This window comes from Leucoraja erinacea, chromosome 1, assembly GCF_028641065.1.
Source record: "Leucoraja erinacea ecotype New England chromosome 1, Leri_hhj_1, whole genome shotgun sequence".
Classification (NCBI taxonomy): domain Eukaryota; kingdom Metazoa; phylum Chordata; class Chondrichthyes; order Rajiformes; family Rajidae; genus Leucoraja; species Leucoraja erinaceus.
Genome location: NC_073377.1, coordinates 124,197,830 through 124,214,499, shown reverse-complemented (window position 1 = coordinate 124,214,499; position 16,670 = coordinate 124,197,830). Strand labels below are relative to the sequence as shown.

Here is a 16,670-nt window from a genome sequence, read left to right as displayed (position 1 = left end):
AGAATCTCTTTATTGTCATTGCACATGGTACAACGAAATTTAAAAGTCAATCCCACGGTGCGATTCACAAGAGCAATTTTAAATATATAAGATAAGGTAAAAATACATACATATAAAAAAATAAAATTACAGGTAAATAACAATAGCAGCTGAGGTCGGCTGAAGGTGAGATTCGCACGACAAAACGTATCTTTGTCAAACAGACATACAAACAAAAAAAGCACCGAAAGGGAGAGCTTCGAGCCGCTGCGACTGTGCGCGCCGCCATCTTGGTCATGGTCTTGGTCAACTGGCAGCTGCATATGAAGAGAAAATCCAAGTCCTGTGGGGAGGTGTTTTTTCTTTACAAGTGTGGAATGCTTTCTTTGCTGTAGACCCCAAATTCAGAAATTGCGATGTTTTAAGCTTCATAATTACCTTGCAAGCAGCTAATTATGCAATTTTCCTCTCTAGTGGAGATCTGCAAGTTACAGGAAGTGGTCACAGTACATTTACCACTGCTCAGAAAGCCATTGGAAAAGATAACTTCTGCTTAATTCCTGAAGGCACCAATGGTATTGAAGAAAGAATGAGTATTATCTGGGAAAAAGCTGTGGTAAGTTGTTTCAGTGCAAAATTTGGAGGTCAGTCAGGAAGAGATAAGGATACATATTTTTAATCTTCACTGTCACGGCAACAAACAATAAAATGTGACAGATTCTCAAATATTGAGTACTGTTGACGCATCTACAATGGAGTATTTAAGTGGAAGGAAAGGAGGGAGGAAAGCCATGATAACATGTGTTTTAGATAGCATGATGCTGTTCACGTGAACGTGACAAGTAATCCTTAATTATTTTGGGGAAATATTGTATGTTTCTCATATGCAATTAGTGGGGAAAGAATAGCCATTGCAAGTTGTGGCTTATCAGAGTTTGCCTGTTGCCTGAACATTCACCAATGCAACATCTCTTGATGTTGCAACTGACAAAATGATGTCTATTTCCTGTGGCTTAATCCCTGCTGGATATTCTTGTGTCCATACATATGGTCGCCAGACATCTTCATCGGACAAAATAGTAGAGAATAGACGATGTATATTTCTTGTACATGTGAGCTTACTATTGAACATAATGCAGCAAGGGCTTGGGACAGATCATCAATATAGAGATGACAAAGAACTGCGGACAAGAATTCCCCCTTGTCCTGACAACATTGCTCATCCCAAATGGGGCTGAGACCCTATGCCCCCCAATTTTACTTGCAAGTCCTGGTGGGCCATGTCACCAGATCTTACCGTCTCCCTCGGATCTGACTCAATCTTTCGCGCATAATGAGGCCACTGAGCTCAATGACACAAATGATATCACTTTAAGAGCGAATCCCAGTCAATGTAGCTGTGAACAGTTTGAATTTAAGAAGCCCATTTGATTGCAGGGTGTTCAAAATAGTAACAAGCACCCAATTTCTGCTTCTGCAGTTCGGATTCCTCAATGTCATTGTCACCAAAGTTCAGAAGTGAGTCAAGGATGTACAGGTTTGTAGATTAATTGGTTTGGTAGCATTGTAAATTTTCCCTAGTATGTGTACGATGGAGTTAGTGTGCGGGGATCGCTGGTCAGCGTGGAGTTGGTGGGCCTGTGTCTCCTTTGTATCTCTAAACTGAACTAAACTAAAGTGCAATGCAACACATTACAGGTAGTTCTGCTATAAAGGGATATTGAGTTCCCAAGAAAATTAATATTGCAGAAATCACATTAGAAAAACAATTGCAGCAATGAGGAAAAAGTGGCTAGAGAATTTCAAACTCGTAATAACGTTCACCACTACTTAGAATTTAAAAAAAAAGTTTTAAAATAGTTTTACAATTATTTTGCAAGCTAAAATAAATAAAGTTTGTTACATTTAATAGAGCACAAATACACAAGTGTCAATAAGTGATTCTTGCCAATTTCAATGGCCACCTGCAGTGAAATTGACATACTCTACTCTTAAGAGACAATGGTATCTGATTACTGTGGGGTATTTACATAGAAACATTTTTTTTCCACTAGATTGTTTTGATTTTACAAGACAGCTTTTTTTCCACGACGTTTTCCAAAGTAAATTTTATGCAGTTCTCTATCTTCCAATCAAAATCACATTAAAACGATTTCTGCCTGCATAATACAAACTGCGTTTCCTAATTCATCAATCGTGTTATTTCTATTTTGTTGTATGGAAACAAGCTACAGAGCTACAGTGCATTGCATGTTCAATGCATACAGTGGAAGATTAATTACTCATCTGCGTGTGGCCTGGATGAGAAGATGGAACAATAATGGATCAGATATAGTTTGATTAACCAATATTGTCTCACCAGATTACTACTTGTAGGAGTGGTTGAAAATGCATTGATCAAAAGGGAATTGGGATGGGCACTTGAGAGGGAATCAGTTTCTGTGCTAGGCAAAGAGACAGGGAATGGGACTGATGGGATAGTTCTGCTTGGAGCTAACGTGACTAAAGTAATTTGTTTCTGGACTGTTAGCTCACTTTCAGCGTTATCATAAATTGAAACTCGTTTTTGTTCAAAGACCACAGGGAAAATGGATGAGAATCAATTTGTCGCAGTGACCAGCGCCAATGCTGCCAAAATCTTTAACCTCTATCCAAGGAAGGGAAGGATAGCTGTGGGATCTGATGCTGATCTCGTCATCTGGGACCCAGACACTGTTAAAACAATCTCTGCCAAAACACACCGCTCGGCAAGTAATGTTTTATTACTTTACGTAGAGTAAGATGTACTTCGCTGTTGATCAAACATGGTCTTTAAATTATCTATTGCTATTGTTGTTTTGGAGAAAGTTGGTTTCGAGAGATTAGGAAAATTAATCGAAAATATTGGATGCAAGTTTTGGTGTATGATCTATGAAATAGTGAGCTGCGTCTAGCTGAATTCTCCTAAATGCATCAGTAAAATTGTTAGGGCAGCACATTGGTGCAGTGGCAGAGCTGTTGCCTCACAGAGCTAGAGACCCAGGACTGATCCTGACTACAAGGAGCTGTCTTTTGGGAGTTTGTACATTCTCCCTGTGACCACATGATTTTCTCTGGGTGTTCCGGTTTCCTCCCATATTCCAAAGATGTGCAGGTTTGTAGATTAATTGGCTTCTGTAAATTGATTCTAGGATGCGAAAGAGGGATAATGTAGTTAGCGTATGGTCTGGTCGATGGACTCAATGGGCTGAAGGGTCTGTTTCCACATTGTATCTATAAGCTGAACTAAAAATTGTTATACATAAGAATTCAATAACTAAGAATTTAATAAATAAAAGTGACATCTGGTTATCAGCTGATTTTTTTAAATTTCTGTGTCAGGCTGTGGAATACAATATATTTGAGGGTATGGAATGCCGTGGTGCTCCCTTGGTTGTTATCAGTCAAGGGAATATTGTCCTGGAAGATGGCAAACTGTATGTTAATCAGGGAACTGGCCGCTTCATTCCCCGTAAGCCATTCCCTGAACATATCTACCAGCGTATTAAGATCCGCAACAAGGTGAGTAGCTGTCAACATGTGTACATGCATGTGTGCATGGGTAGGAGCAGGATGGATGATCTCAGTGACTTCAAACGCAATCCCTCCTGAAGCGAACCAATGTATAAAACACCAATACAGTAGGTAATACACTGTCTGCCATTCAGAGTCTTATGTGGACGATTCAACGAGCTGGATTTAGTTTAGTTCATTGGTGTGTGTACAGTGAAAAGCTTATTTTGTTGCATGCTAACCAATCAGGGAAAAGACAATACATGATTACAATCAAGCCATCCACAGTGTACAGGAAGTAGTGTTTTAAAAGAATGAAGCGATTGTAATGAACGATTGTGGATCCACTTCTGGGACCAGCACGCAGTCGCCTGGCTTGTGCACCATCGCCACACATTCAATGATGTGGTTTAATTGTGATACAAGTAGATACAAATCTATTGAGGTAAATGAAGTCAAGATACAGAGCAGCCATAATATAGCTAAATGGCAAACAGCGGAATGGGACTCATTGCCTCTCAGTTTTTAGGGCTGGTGTGCACAACACCTGTCATTTTTTTGAGTGCGGAATTGCAGAGGGATTTTTGGGCTGGAAGAAGTTTTTCAGATGGGTGGGTGGGCTTGTGTTTCAGATCCTAGGAGGAAAGTCATAGAAGATTTGGACAAACCAGGAATAAGTGGAAGTCAGCTGGCGAACTTGTCTTGAAGTGAGTTAAGAGCAGGGAAGCACACGATAGAGTCGGGCACTGTTATGCAGGTGGCAAAACAAAGAACTGCAAATGCTGGTTAACTCAGCAGGTCAGACGGCACCTTTGGAGAACATGGATGGGTAAAGTTTCAGGTCAAGATCCTTCTGCAGAACCCTTATAATCAGTCTGAAGAAGGGTCTCGACCCGATACGTCACCCATCCACGTCCTATAGTTATGGAGGTGGAACCCGGTAGTTAGATTTTGTACATTTTGCTTCCCCTCATTCTTCCTCCCACATACATCACATTTCTAATATTTTATCATTTTAATTTTTTGGTACAAATGTGAACATTTTATTGCAATGATTGAAATGTATGCATTAATAATGAGAGTCAGTATGTGAGTATCATTGGGCAAAGAGCAGGAATTGTAAGCGATGTTGCTAACCTCTCCCATCTTTCTCTGCTCCTGTATTGCAATTGATCTGCTTATGGATGTCCTTTACCAAGTCGACGGAATTGCATCCTGTGTCTCGAGGGATGTATGATGGCCCTGTGTATGATCTCCCAATTACTCCCAAGTTTGCCACGCCAGCTCCTTCGACCAAGTCATCCCCTACAAAAGTTAACCCTCCACCGCTGCGGAACCTGCATCAGTCTGGGTTTAGTTTATCAGGTGAGATGCATTAACATGAACGAAGATGGAACACGAGCTGGGTGAATGATATCCGTCATGGTGACTTCTAATGCAATCCTGCATGAAGCAAGGGTATTGCTTGTTTACTGTGGGTAATCTTTCACTCTCACCTCCCCCATCCCTTGTGCATCAAATATCTATTTCCCTTTAGTTTGGTTTAGAGATCCAGTGTGAAAACAAGCCCTTCGGTCCACCGAGTCTGTGCCAATCACCGGTGCACTAGTTCTATCCAACACTAGTGTTTGTGTATGTTTATACAAGAAGAAATTATATCATGCACGAGGGAGAATTAGTTGCCAGTGGATAATTATGTATTTGGTTTTTGTTAGAACAAGTTATTTGCTTGCCCTCTCAGTTGATGAGTGAAGATGGGGTAAAAATGGGACCAAAGCTCTAACATGTTCCAACACGTTACAAAGTAGTGCTACTGCTGCCCAAGTTCTGAACCAGCAGTTTTGTGAGACCTTCTTATTTGCATTGTTCATGGATTTATTATGGTTTATTTGGGAGTGAAGTGAGGAGAAATGTCCTCATAAAGAGAGTGAGCCTTGCAAATTCTCTTGCCCAGAATGCTATGGAGGCTCTCTCATTCCAAACAGATCAATGCATTTCTGGCTCTTCTGAAATTCGAGGAACGCCTGGAAAGTGTTGCGAAAGGGTGTTGAGGAGGAAGATCACGTGATCTTGGTGAAATGTGGAGCCGGTTCAAGGGGGCAAATTGCCAACTTGTTTCTGTTCCTGGTGTTCTTGTTCAGGTACAGGCTTAGTTAAGGGAGAACATACACGAGTGGGAAATTGTACATGAGGGTGTGAGCAATAAAGAGGGTCATAATCAAAGGCAAACATTCTGAAAGCCTTCAGAAATGTTTTAACTAAACACAGTGGTGGCGCTGCTGCCCGACAGCGCCAGAGACCCGGGTTTCATCCTAACTATCGGTGAAGACTGTACAAAGTTTGTACATTCTCCCTGTGACCATGTGGGATTTTTCCGGGTGCTCTGGTTTCCTACCACATTCCAAAGATGTCCAGGTTTGTAGGTTAAGTGGCTTTGGTAAATTGTCCCTAGTTTGTAGGATAGAACTAGTGTATTGGTGGTCGTTGGGCAGTGTTTCAATGCTGTATCTCTAAAATAAACTAAACTAAAGGTAGATAGTTGATGCACAAGGGGTGGGGAGTTGAGGGTGAAAAGTTATACACAGTAAATGAGAATGAACAGTTGAAGTCACTATCACCTTAGTCACAATCTTAGTCAGTAATCGTCTTGAGGTGGAGACATATACCTGCTCCCAGCTAATTTGTTAAAGGAAGATAGATTTAAGAACCAATAAGAGTGGTGCAGCTGGTACAGCTGTTTCCTTGCAGCACCAGAAACCCCGGTTTGATCCTGGCCACGAGTGTTGTCTGTGTGAAGTTAGCATGTTCCCCCTGTGACTGTGTCAGTTTTTTCTCACATCCCAAAGACGTGTGGGTTTGTAAGTTAATTGGCTGCTGTATATTGTCCCTAGTGTGTAGGGGGTGGAAGCAAAAGTTGGATAACAAAACTGGTGTGACAGGTGATCGATGGTGGCATGGGCTCAGTCAGCCAAAGGACCAGTTTCCATGCTGTAACTAAAATCACTGCAGCCTTTTGGAAATTCACTTAATGATTGCATGCATGGCTGCTCGTGCCCTGTGATGCATGTTAGCAACAGATGTCCATGGAGTGGATGGCACTCCTCTGTATCAGCCTCTATATCCATTTAAAGTTTAGGAGACTTTGAGCTGGGCACACGGATACGCAGGGAATGGAGGCTTATGCCCCTGAACCACTTAGGAAACCTGAACGGAAACCTCTGGAGACTTTGCACCCCACCCAAGGTTTCCGTGTAGTTCCCGGAGGTTTTTGTCAGTCTCCCTACCTGCAACCTCCGGCAATCACCTGCAACCTCCGGGAACCGCACGGAAACCTTGGGTGGGTCGCAAAGTCTCCAGAGGTTTCCGTTCAGGTTTCCTAAGTTGGACAGGGGCATTATGGATTACATACCAGCAGATAAGATTAGTTTAACCTTGACATCATGTATAGCATGGCCACTGTACTGTTCTATGTTCTAATGAAGTATGATTAATTTTAACCGGTCCCTATGCTTTATGTGCATCAGGTGCGCAGTTTGATGACAACATTCCTCGTCGGTCTGGACATCGTATTGTCAATCCTCCAGGTGGCCGTTCTAATATCACCAGCTTAGGGTGACCAGGACTGGAAGGTGGAGCTGCTGGTAGCTGCTACAGGCAGTTTATCTACTTACAGGGGAATTCAGTGTAATGAAAAAACAATTTACTCCGGTATTTCAGTGAAAGAAACAAAACAAAGTGTGCGTATGTATGTGTGTGTTTGCCCTATAGAATGAGGTGAATTATGTGATGTGTTTTTGCTTGGAATTGGCCATCACGCAGTTGTTTCATGCCACTTAGCATGCTGCTTTTATTAGCATAGCCCTTAATGAACCGGTTTAGAGATGCTCCTTGTAATTTAATAAGGATTCTTTGCACATTTTAGCTGTTATGATATGTTAGTGCATGATCTTCAGAAATGTAATTTCTGTTTTGTGTAAAGAGTAATGAAAACTCTTTTGACAAAACTGCGGAGAATATAGCCAGAAATCTTTGTGGTGTGGATTTCTGGCACAGTACGCTGAATTGCCGGGAAAAATATAATCAGGAATAGGAAAACTGAAATATTTCTATGAATGTGCAAAGTTTACTTTCTTACTGGCTTTAGTTGAAGTCAGTCTTATCATAGCATAGACATTGAAGCACACACATAAAGAGTTAGTTATGCAGTTATAGTTACCTCACATGTTAATAGGGAGTGAAACCGACAATAAAAGTCTTAATCGTTTTGGAGTTTATGTAGCGACTTTGACTTGTAATCATGAGACATTGTTTCAGCCTCCTTTGGTTTGCTGTAAAGCTTTACCATTTCTTCTGTCATTTTTCAATGCTTCAGAACAAGCTTAAGAATGGGAGTTTTAGCATAATAGAGTTAAGTTGTTTTATTTGAATTGTCGTGTAAGTGCAAGAAATGTCCCATCAATGAAGGGTGACAACCACTAACTACATCATGAATTTGAGCCACCTTTCAGTCTTAAGCTACTGTGACATTTTAAAAAACTTTTTGATACTGATGCATCCTTTGTATTCATATACATTTGTACTTAATATCTCAAACTGAATACTCTGGTGTTGTGACTGTACACTTGAGCCTGAAGGCTGTGAATAAATTATGCTTCAAAGTTGAATTCTGCTGATTTTGACCATTGATTTATTATCTATCAGCACTTAGTGCACAATACTTAGTACTAATGTCAAGAGCTAATTTAGTTTTGCTTTTGTAAACTGCAAGTTATTCACTGGCAGGGATGTGATAAGCAACGTTCTTTTTCGGGGTGAATAGCCAGCCAATATATCTTGGAATAACTCAAGACAGAATTCAAGTTGTCTTAATTTGAGGTTCATGACTAATGCAAAGATGTGTATTTTAACAATGATTAGTTGTACTACAGCACATGAGGTCCATAACTCTACAACTTGTATATCCAAATAATGTGTCAACTTGGTGGTTCTATGTCTATAGGGCATTCAGGTGACACACAATATTTTAATGTAAATCCAGTAAAATATAGAGCAAACAAATTATTATTTAAATGTTGTATTCTGTTGTTTATTTACACTTCACTGCCACAAAAAAATATATTTGAACGTGTTTTCACCTTTCTATATGTAAATTACTGCAATGGTTTAAGAGGTAACTAAAATTGAACTTTTATTTTAGGATTCAAGTATCCTGTGGTGTTTGGTAATTTGGTTCATGCGGCAACAAATCTAATTGACAACTATGGATCTGTGCTCCACCAGGGCTTGGCCATATATTCAGTTCCTTGCAAGCTGCCAGAAATAAAACAGGCAAGGCTTTTTTTTAAAATTCAAAGCCAGATGATATATTTATGTACAATATAATCATGAAGCAAAGATTCTATTCTTTACAGCACACTGGCATCAATGGCTGGAGTCGTGCTCAATTTCTTGCTTGTGCGGCTTAGATTTTAGACAGTTGTTCTGTATAGTTTTTGAGTGAAAGATGGATTCTTTCCTGCAGTGAAAGAAATTCAGAACAAGGGACATTTTAATTGGCATTCATGTAAATTCAATTTATTTCTAGCTTATTTTGCCAAGAGAAAATTACATGGATTTCACTTTACTTTCATCCTCCACATTTCTGCAACCTTTATTGTGATCCCACCATCAGTCACGTCTTCCTATCTTCACTTGCTGCATAGACCACTCTCTCCACATCTTGGTGCACTCAAACAACTTCCCACCCAAACAACCCCCTCTCCAGGTACTTCCCCTGCAACTGCAGGTCATGCAACAACTATTCCTATACTTGCTCCCTTAGATCCATCCAGGGACTCCAGCAGTCTTTCCAGATGAGACAGAGGTACTTCCTCTAATGCCATCTACTGTATTCAGTATTCCCGATGTGACCTTTACATCAGTGACAATAGACAATAGGTGCAGGAGTAGGCCATTTAGCCCTTCGAGCCAGCACCTCCATTCAATGTGATCATGGCTTATCATCCACAATCAGTACCCCGTTCCTGCCTTCTCCCCATATCCCCTGTCTTCGCTATCTTTGAGAGCAATATCTAGCTCCCTCTTGAAAGCATCGAGAGAACTGGACTCCACCACCCTCTGAGGCAGAGAATTCCACAGACTCAACTCTCCGTGTGAAAAAATGTTACCTCATCTCCGTTCTAAATGGCTTACCCCTATCAAAAAGGCAGACAAGTGGGCAGAGGGGGTGGGGTAGCAAGAGAAAAAAATTAGTTAAGACCAAAGTTGGACCCTTGAAGACTGAAAAAGGTGAATTTATTATGGGGAACAATGAAATAGCAGATGAGTTGAACAGGTACTTTGGATCTGTCTTCACTAAGGAGGACAGAAACTTCCTGATGTACTAGTGGCCAGAGGATCGGAGGTGACGGAGGAACTGAAGGAAATCCACATTAGGCAGGAAATGGTGTTGGGTAGACTGAAGGGACTGAAGGCTGATAAATCCCCAGGGCCTGATGGTCTGCATCCCAGGGTACTTAAGGAAGTGGCTCTAGAAATCGTGGACGCATTGGTGATAATTTTCCAATGTTCTATAAATTCAGGATCAGTTCCTATGAATTGGAGGGCAGCTAATGTTATCCCACTTTTTAAGAAAGGTAGGAGAGAGAAAACAGGGAATTGTAAACCAGTTAGCCTGACATCGGTGGTGGGGAAGATGCTGGAGTTAATCATAAAAGATGAAATAGCTGCACATTTGGATAGCAGTAACAGGATTGGTCTGAGTCAGCATGGATTTACGAAGGAGAAATCATGCTCGACTAATCTTCTGGAATTTTTTGAGGATGTAACTAGGAAAATGGACAAGAGAGCCAGTGGATGTAGTGTATCCGGACTTTCAGGAAAGCATTTGGTAAGGTCCCACATAGTAGATTTATGGGCAAAATTAGGGCACATGGTATTGGGGGTAGAGTGCTGACATGGATAGAAAATTGGTTGGCAGTCAGGAAACGGGGTAGGGATTAACGGGTCCCTTTCAGAATGGCAGGCAGTGACTAGTGGGGTACCGCAAAGCTCGGTGCTGGGGCCACAGCTATTTACAATATACATCAATGATTTATATGAATGGATGCAAAGTAACATTAGCAAATTTGCAGGTGACACAAAGCTGGGTGGCAGTGTGAACTAGTGAGGTGGATGCTATGAGAATGTAGGGTGACATGGACAGGTTGGGTCAGTGGGCAGATGCAGTTTAATGTGGGTAAATGTGAGGTTATCCACTTTGGTATATGGAGAACAGAGAAATGGAGAACAGAGGAGAGAAAATACTTTGCTTTCCATCACAGTGGGTTCACTGTGATGGATGTTTGTGTGAATTAAATTATGTGCTAGCAGGCAAAGCAAATCACTTCCAAAAGACGTGGTCTGCATTTATGGAACTATTACAAGCATAAGGTGCAATAATAAGTTAAAACATAAAGGCTACCAGGACCCGGTAATGGGGGGTATAAAATAAATTTTTAATAAAAACACGGTTGGTATATCCTTTTTTGCGGAGTTTTGTGTTACAATAGAGCGATTGATTTTCCTTTCTTTCTTTTTTTTTTCTTTTCTTTCTAGGGTCTTATTTATTTTCTTTGCTTCCTTCTCTAATTCCTTCCCTAAGGGGTTCTCTTCTCCCAACACTTTCCTGCACCTTCACGATTCTTGCTTACTTCCCTTACTTCTTTTATTTCTATCTTTTTTAAAGCTCAAAAAATGAAGTGGTACAACATAATGTAATAAGATATATGCGATGTATTAATGTGATTTACTGTACTGCTAATAAAAAAAAAAATAAAAAAAAAAAAAAAAATTGTGTGTATGTCTGTAGGAAATTGTCTTTGTTTGTATGGCTGTGGAAACGGAATTTCGTTTGAGCCTCACTGAGGCTCAAATGACAATAAATATTGTATTGTAACAGGTAGGCAGATTATTATCTAAATGGTGTCAAGTTGGGAAAAGGGGAAGTACAATGGGATCTGGGGGTTCTTGTTCATCAGTCAATGAAAGTAAGCATGCAGGTACAGCAGGCAGTGAAGAAAGTGAATGGCATGTTGGCCTCCATAACAAGAGGAGTTGAGTATAGGATCAAAGAGGTCCTTCTGCAGTACAGAGTCCTAGTGAGACCACACCTGGAGTATTGTGTGCAGTTTTGGTTCCCTAATTTGAGGAATGACATTCTTCCTATTGAGGGAGTGCAGCGAAGGTTTACAAGGTTAATTCGCGGGATGGCGGGACTGACATATGCTGAGAGAATGGAGCGGCTGGGTTTGTATACTCTGGAGTTTAGAAGGATGAGACGGATCTTATTGAAACATATAAGATTATTAAGGGTTTGGACAAGCTAGAGGCAGGAAACATATTCCCGATGTTGGGGGAGTCCAGAACTAGGAGTCACAGTTTAAGAATAAGAGGTAAGCCATTTAGAATGGGGACAAGGAAACAATTCTTCACACAGTTGTGAGTCTGCCTCAGAGGGCGGTGGAGGCCGGTTCTCTGGATACGTTCAAGAGAGAGCTAGATATCGGCACAAACGATGTCGGAAAGAAGGAGATGAATATTCTGCAGCGTGACTTTAGAGAGCTCGGAAAAATGCTGAAAAGCAGGACCTCCAGTGTTGTTATCTCCGGTTTGCTTCCAGTTCCTCATGCTGGTGAGAGCAGGAACAGGGAGATACGGGACCTGAATGTGTGGCTGAGGAATTGGTGCAGGGAGCATGAATTTAGATTCTTAGATCACTGGGATCTGTTTTGGAGTAAGGGGGAACTGTACAAAAGGGACGGATTGCATCTTAACATGTGGGGGACCAGCATTCTGGCAGGCAGGTTTGCCACTGCTACATGGGTGGTTTTAAACTGAATAAGGGGGGGGGGGGGGGGGGTCAATACAAGATTGTTTAGGTTTAAATACCAAAACAATTTTATTTTTTGAAGATGGACACAAAATGCTGGACTAACTCAGTGGGACAGGCACCATCTCTGGAGAAAAGGAATGGGTGACGGTTTGGATCGAGACCCTTCTTCAGGCAGAGTCAGGGGAGAGGGGAAACTGTTGATATGGAAGAGTATAAAGAAATGTAAGGCGTAAAATGGACAGATCAAAGAATAAGTATTTTGTGAGATGGCAACCCAGATTAAAATAGTCAGTCAAAGTGCATGAAAAGTCAAACAGCATCCTTTATAGCCACAATGTACACATTCATGGGCTTTTGAGACATTCCCACAATTGAAATTGTTGACCACTCTTGGTGTATATTTTACGATGTGTTCCCTACATTCAAAAGTATGTCTGTCTGCACTGTCACAAATTCCATAATGAAGGTAACGAGTAAGGTTTGGATTTGCCTCCTTTTGGAGCTAAAGATTTTCTTCTCACTTTTATTATATTGCGAAATGTAGGTTAAGGACCAAATTTGAAGAATGTACCAAAACTATGAAGGTAATCCAAAAATATGTATTAGCAAGCATTGTTTTAAAAAACTGAGTTTTGCATTTCACATCTTGCAAAAGAATACTTGAGTGGCAAACAATATAATGAAATTTAACTTCGTACATTAGTGATGATGTTAAGAGGAATTATGTCGGATGACATTTTTTCAATTTAATTTGATGAAGAAAGTTATGTTTGAATAACCAATTATTACCTAAATAAAGTAAAGATACGTTTCTGATGGGTATACGACTTGCTTCTTGCTGAAGGATGTGAAGGAAAGTGCTGTGGACTTTCCAGATAAGAGAGTAGGATGCAATCTCAGATTTTTTTTGAAGAGCTAAGAGTCGAGGAGTGGAAAATGTTTCAGAATGCCTCCACATCTAAATGTTTATTGATAATTCCATTAGAGGTAATGGGTTATGATGGGAATGGAATGGTTTGGCTATTTAAGGTGGTAAATAATTTGTGAATTAGTTTTGTTGACTAAGTTTGATACAGTGGTTGTTGGAGGAACAATCTTGGAGGCTATAAAAAAAGATGGGTTGGTTGTAAAAAAAAAAATTGTAAAAACATTATTGTAAAATATTGCAGACTATAGTTTACAATCATGTATCTGAATATTATCCAGATCAGTGTTCAAGAAGGAATTGCAGATGCTGGAAGATCAAAGGTACACAAAAATGCTGGAGAAACTCAGCGGCTGCAGCAGCATCTATGGAGCGAAGGAAATAGGCGACGTTTCGGGCCGAAACCCTTCTTCAGTCTGAAGAAGGGTTTTGGCCCGAAACGTCGCCTATTTCCATCGCTCCATAGATGCTGCTGCGCCCGCTGAGTTTCTCCAGCACTTTTGTGTACCTATTATCCAGATCAGTTTCTGTTTGTTTAAATAAAATGTTGATCCCCTACCTGCAAGAAATTCATTCTCCAGGGTCTTCCATTCTGCTTGTGAAACTCTTGCTAAATCTGCAAGCTGCGATATGAATTTTTCTTCTGCCATCTTAGTAAGATTTAAAAAACATTACATTTTGGTTATTTCCAGAAGAAATAGTCAGATTATAGGCATTTTATTAAATTAGGCAGAATTCACTACCGACGTGACATTGCTTGGAATTACATGGGCAATCTAATCTCAAGAATGGCGGAGTAAGTGGAACATACTTGAGTAAAATAGCAGGTGCCATTTAGAGGTCTATGCAAAAGAATATTGTTGGGAGGATTATTCCTCTTCAAACATCAGCACAACCATTCATTCATGTTGTGAGAAAATACTGGAATTAAAACTATTTTCACATTTAAATAAAAAAAAAAAATTGTTTTACTGCATTAAAGCATCTATAAAATAAAACCCAAGATATTTCCCAGGATTGCTATCAAATAAAATTTGATGACAAACCACAGAAAATTATGGAGAAAGAATGGACACCAAACTAACTTTCCAGCAGGAAAGCAAACAAGAAGAAAATGTAAAGCTTTAAGTGCCTGTCGCACTGCAGCGACCTAATTTGTGAGTTTAGAAGAGTTTGCTCTGGAATGAAACTCGCAGCATGGTTGACACGTGGTCCTAGGAGGTCACTGGAACTGCCCTTCCTGCTCGAGGGAAGTTCCCGCATACTCGCGGCTTCAGTTTGGTCGAGGAACATTTTTCAACATGTTGAAAAATTTTCCGCGAGTAACAATTGGTCGGCATGGTTCTTTTGAAATCGTAGTGCAGTGGAGTGGGGTCGCTATGTAGTTATAGGTAGTCAAGGGTAGCCAAAGGCCGGGCATTTTAATTGGCTCATTGGAGTTTTCAGGACCAAGGAAAACTGTTAAATGTCCGCTAAACTTTATTAAACGTTGTCTGACTTCTTAAAAGTGTCTCCACTCCTCCTCCCCCCCCCCCCCCCCCCCCTTCTCTCCCCCCCTCCGTGTTCTCTAAAGGACTTACCCGTACACTGTGGCAGCCGTCTTTTACCTGCCTGTTCATCGTGGGTGTGAATTTCAGACCGCGCTCCCCCGCTTTCCCTGGCCCCCGCCTTTGCAATGTGTGTGTGTGTGTGTGTGTGTGTGTGTGTGTGTGTGGTGTGATTGGGTTGATGGTTGATCCAGTTCGCGGTTTCATCGCTGACGGTCGATCCAGCTCGAGGTTTTTCAGGCGAGTGCCCTCGAGCTTGAAGGTCGAAGACAGTCGCTGAAAAGTCGAGTTAGTGGGACAGGCCCTTTAGGTCTCCAACGGAAAGCACAGTTACTAATAATGTAGCAGTTTTGGGATTGGAGCACAAATATATGGGAGGTTTTGTAGCTGGAGAACAAGCAGTTACTTGAGCAAGTGTCACCATTTGCAGAATGGTAGACAGAGATGGAAAAGTCAAGCAAGCAGTTAAAGAGAGAATGCACCCTTTGGAATGCTGAAAGTGGAGTGTAATCACTGGTGGAATCCTGCTGAAGGTAGCAGAAATTGTGGAGAATAATTCTCTGAATATGGAGACTGGCTGGGACAAGGGAAACCCATCCTTGTCTTGGAGGAGGGGATTGAGATCAGACGTGTAGGAAATGGAGAGGAAGCAGTTTATAATCTTACCAATTTAAGTCAAATGCTGGCATTGTATCAAAAAGCATTTGCAACATTTTGTCTTGTTTCTAAATGTCTGATACCTGTTATTTTAGCACAGCTATTCGCCTTTTTACTTTTAACTATTAACCTTCCTCCTAAAATGGTGGATAGTAAATCGCATTCAGATTCAGATTCAGATTCAATTTTACTTGTCATTGTCAGTGTACAGTACAGAGACAACGAAATGCATTTAGCATCTCCCTTGAAGAGCGACATAGCAAATGATTTGAATAAAAAATAAATAATAAGTGTCCGGGGGGGGGGGGGCGTGATTGGCAGTCACCGATGTACGTTGTTTAGTAGAGTGACAGCCGCCAGAAAGAAGCTGTTCCTCGACCTGCTGGTTCGGCAACGGAGAGACCTGTAGCGCCTCCCGGATGGTAGGAGGGTAAACAGTCCATGGTTGGGGTGAGAACAGTCCTTGGCGATGCTGAGCGCCCTCCGCAGACAGCGCTTGCTTTGGACAGACTCAATGGAGGGGAGCGTGGAACCGGTGATGCGTTGGGCAATTTTCACCACCCTCTGCAGTGCCTTCCGGTCGGAGACAGAGCAGTTGCCATACCAAATTCAAATTTCCTATCCAACTCTAATGTTGAGTGACAATTTAAATGACTAATATTATACCTTCAGGTGTTTATCAAGCTGCTCTTTTGATTGATGGATCAGCTCTGCTCTCTGTTTTAGGAACTCCATATTTGCATCCTCTTCAAGGAAAAGCAAGGACCTAATATTCCTCTGCTGAAGCATCATCCTATCAGTCAAAGAGACAGAGGAATGTCTACATAAGTATTAAATATTCTTCCCATTCAGCTTCAGGTATACAACTAGCACAGACATTAAATAATTCAGTATTAATGTGAAATTACTGGTCTATTACACATCCCAATTATCCTCAAAACATTCAATGGTAATAAGGACTTATTTATACAGTAAGTTTTACCAATAAAATGCATCTTCTCATTAAACCGTGTGAGATACAAGCCACGTGACAAATAGCTTAATCAAAGAGGTAGCTTTTGAGAAGCTTTAAAAGAACGAGGTTTGACAAGTTAGTGATAAAACAGACCATTTAGCATAACATTTTCAACCCAATTCTTTCTAACATTGGTTTAGCTTA

General features: G+C 40.9%; 2 protein-coding genes across 4 annotated transcripts in view; one reads left to right on the top strand and one right to left on the bottom strand.

Annotated features, from left to right (window-relative positions):
- LOC129701627 (dihydropyrimidinase-related protein 1-like) overlaps positions 1–8,174 on the top strand; it is a 60,479-nt gene extending 52,305 nt beyond the window's left edge. For both annotated transcript variants that reach the window (XM_055642948.1, XM_055642956.1), the window contains exons 10-14: positions 454–595; positions 2,556–2,726; positions 3,340–3,519; positions 4,710–4,875; positions 7,035–8,174. In XM_055642948.1, the coding sequence (XP_055498923.1) occupies positions 454–595; positions 2,556–2,726; positions 3,340–3,519; positions 4,710–4,875; positions 7,035–7,126 (751 nt within the window). In that variant the 3' untranslated portion in view covers positions 7,127–8,174. The remainder of the gene's footprint in view (positions 1–453; positions 596–2,555; positions 2,727–3,339; positions 3,520–4,709; positions 4,876–7,034) is intronic.
- LOC129701607 (evC complex member EVC-like) overlaps positions 1–16,670 on the bottom strand; it is a 48,006-nt gene that overhangs the window by 1,947 nt on the left and 29,389 nt on the right. Inside the window, exons 18-20 of one of the 2 annotated variants that reach the window (XM_055642918.1) lie at positions 16,178–16,304; positions 13,867–13,957; positions 8,716–9,025 (exon numbers count right to left, since the gene is read on the bottom strand). In XM_055642918.1, coding sequence (XP_055498893.1) covers positions 8,979–9,025; positions 13,867–13,957; positions 16,178–16,304 — 265 coding nt within the window. In that variant the 3' untranslated portion in view covers positions 8,716–8,978. Of the gene's footprint in view, positions 1–8,715; positions 9,026–13,866; positions 13,958–16,177; positions 16,305–16,670 lie in introns of those variants that run through there. The other variant, XM_055642907.1, reaches the window with a different exon arrangement.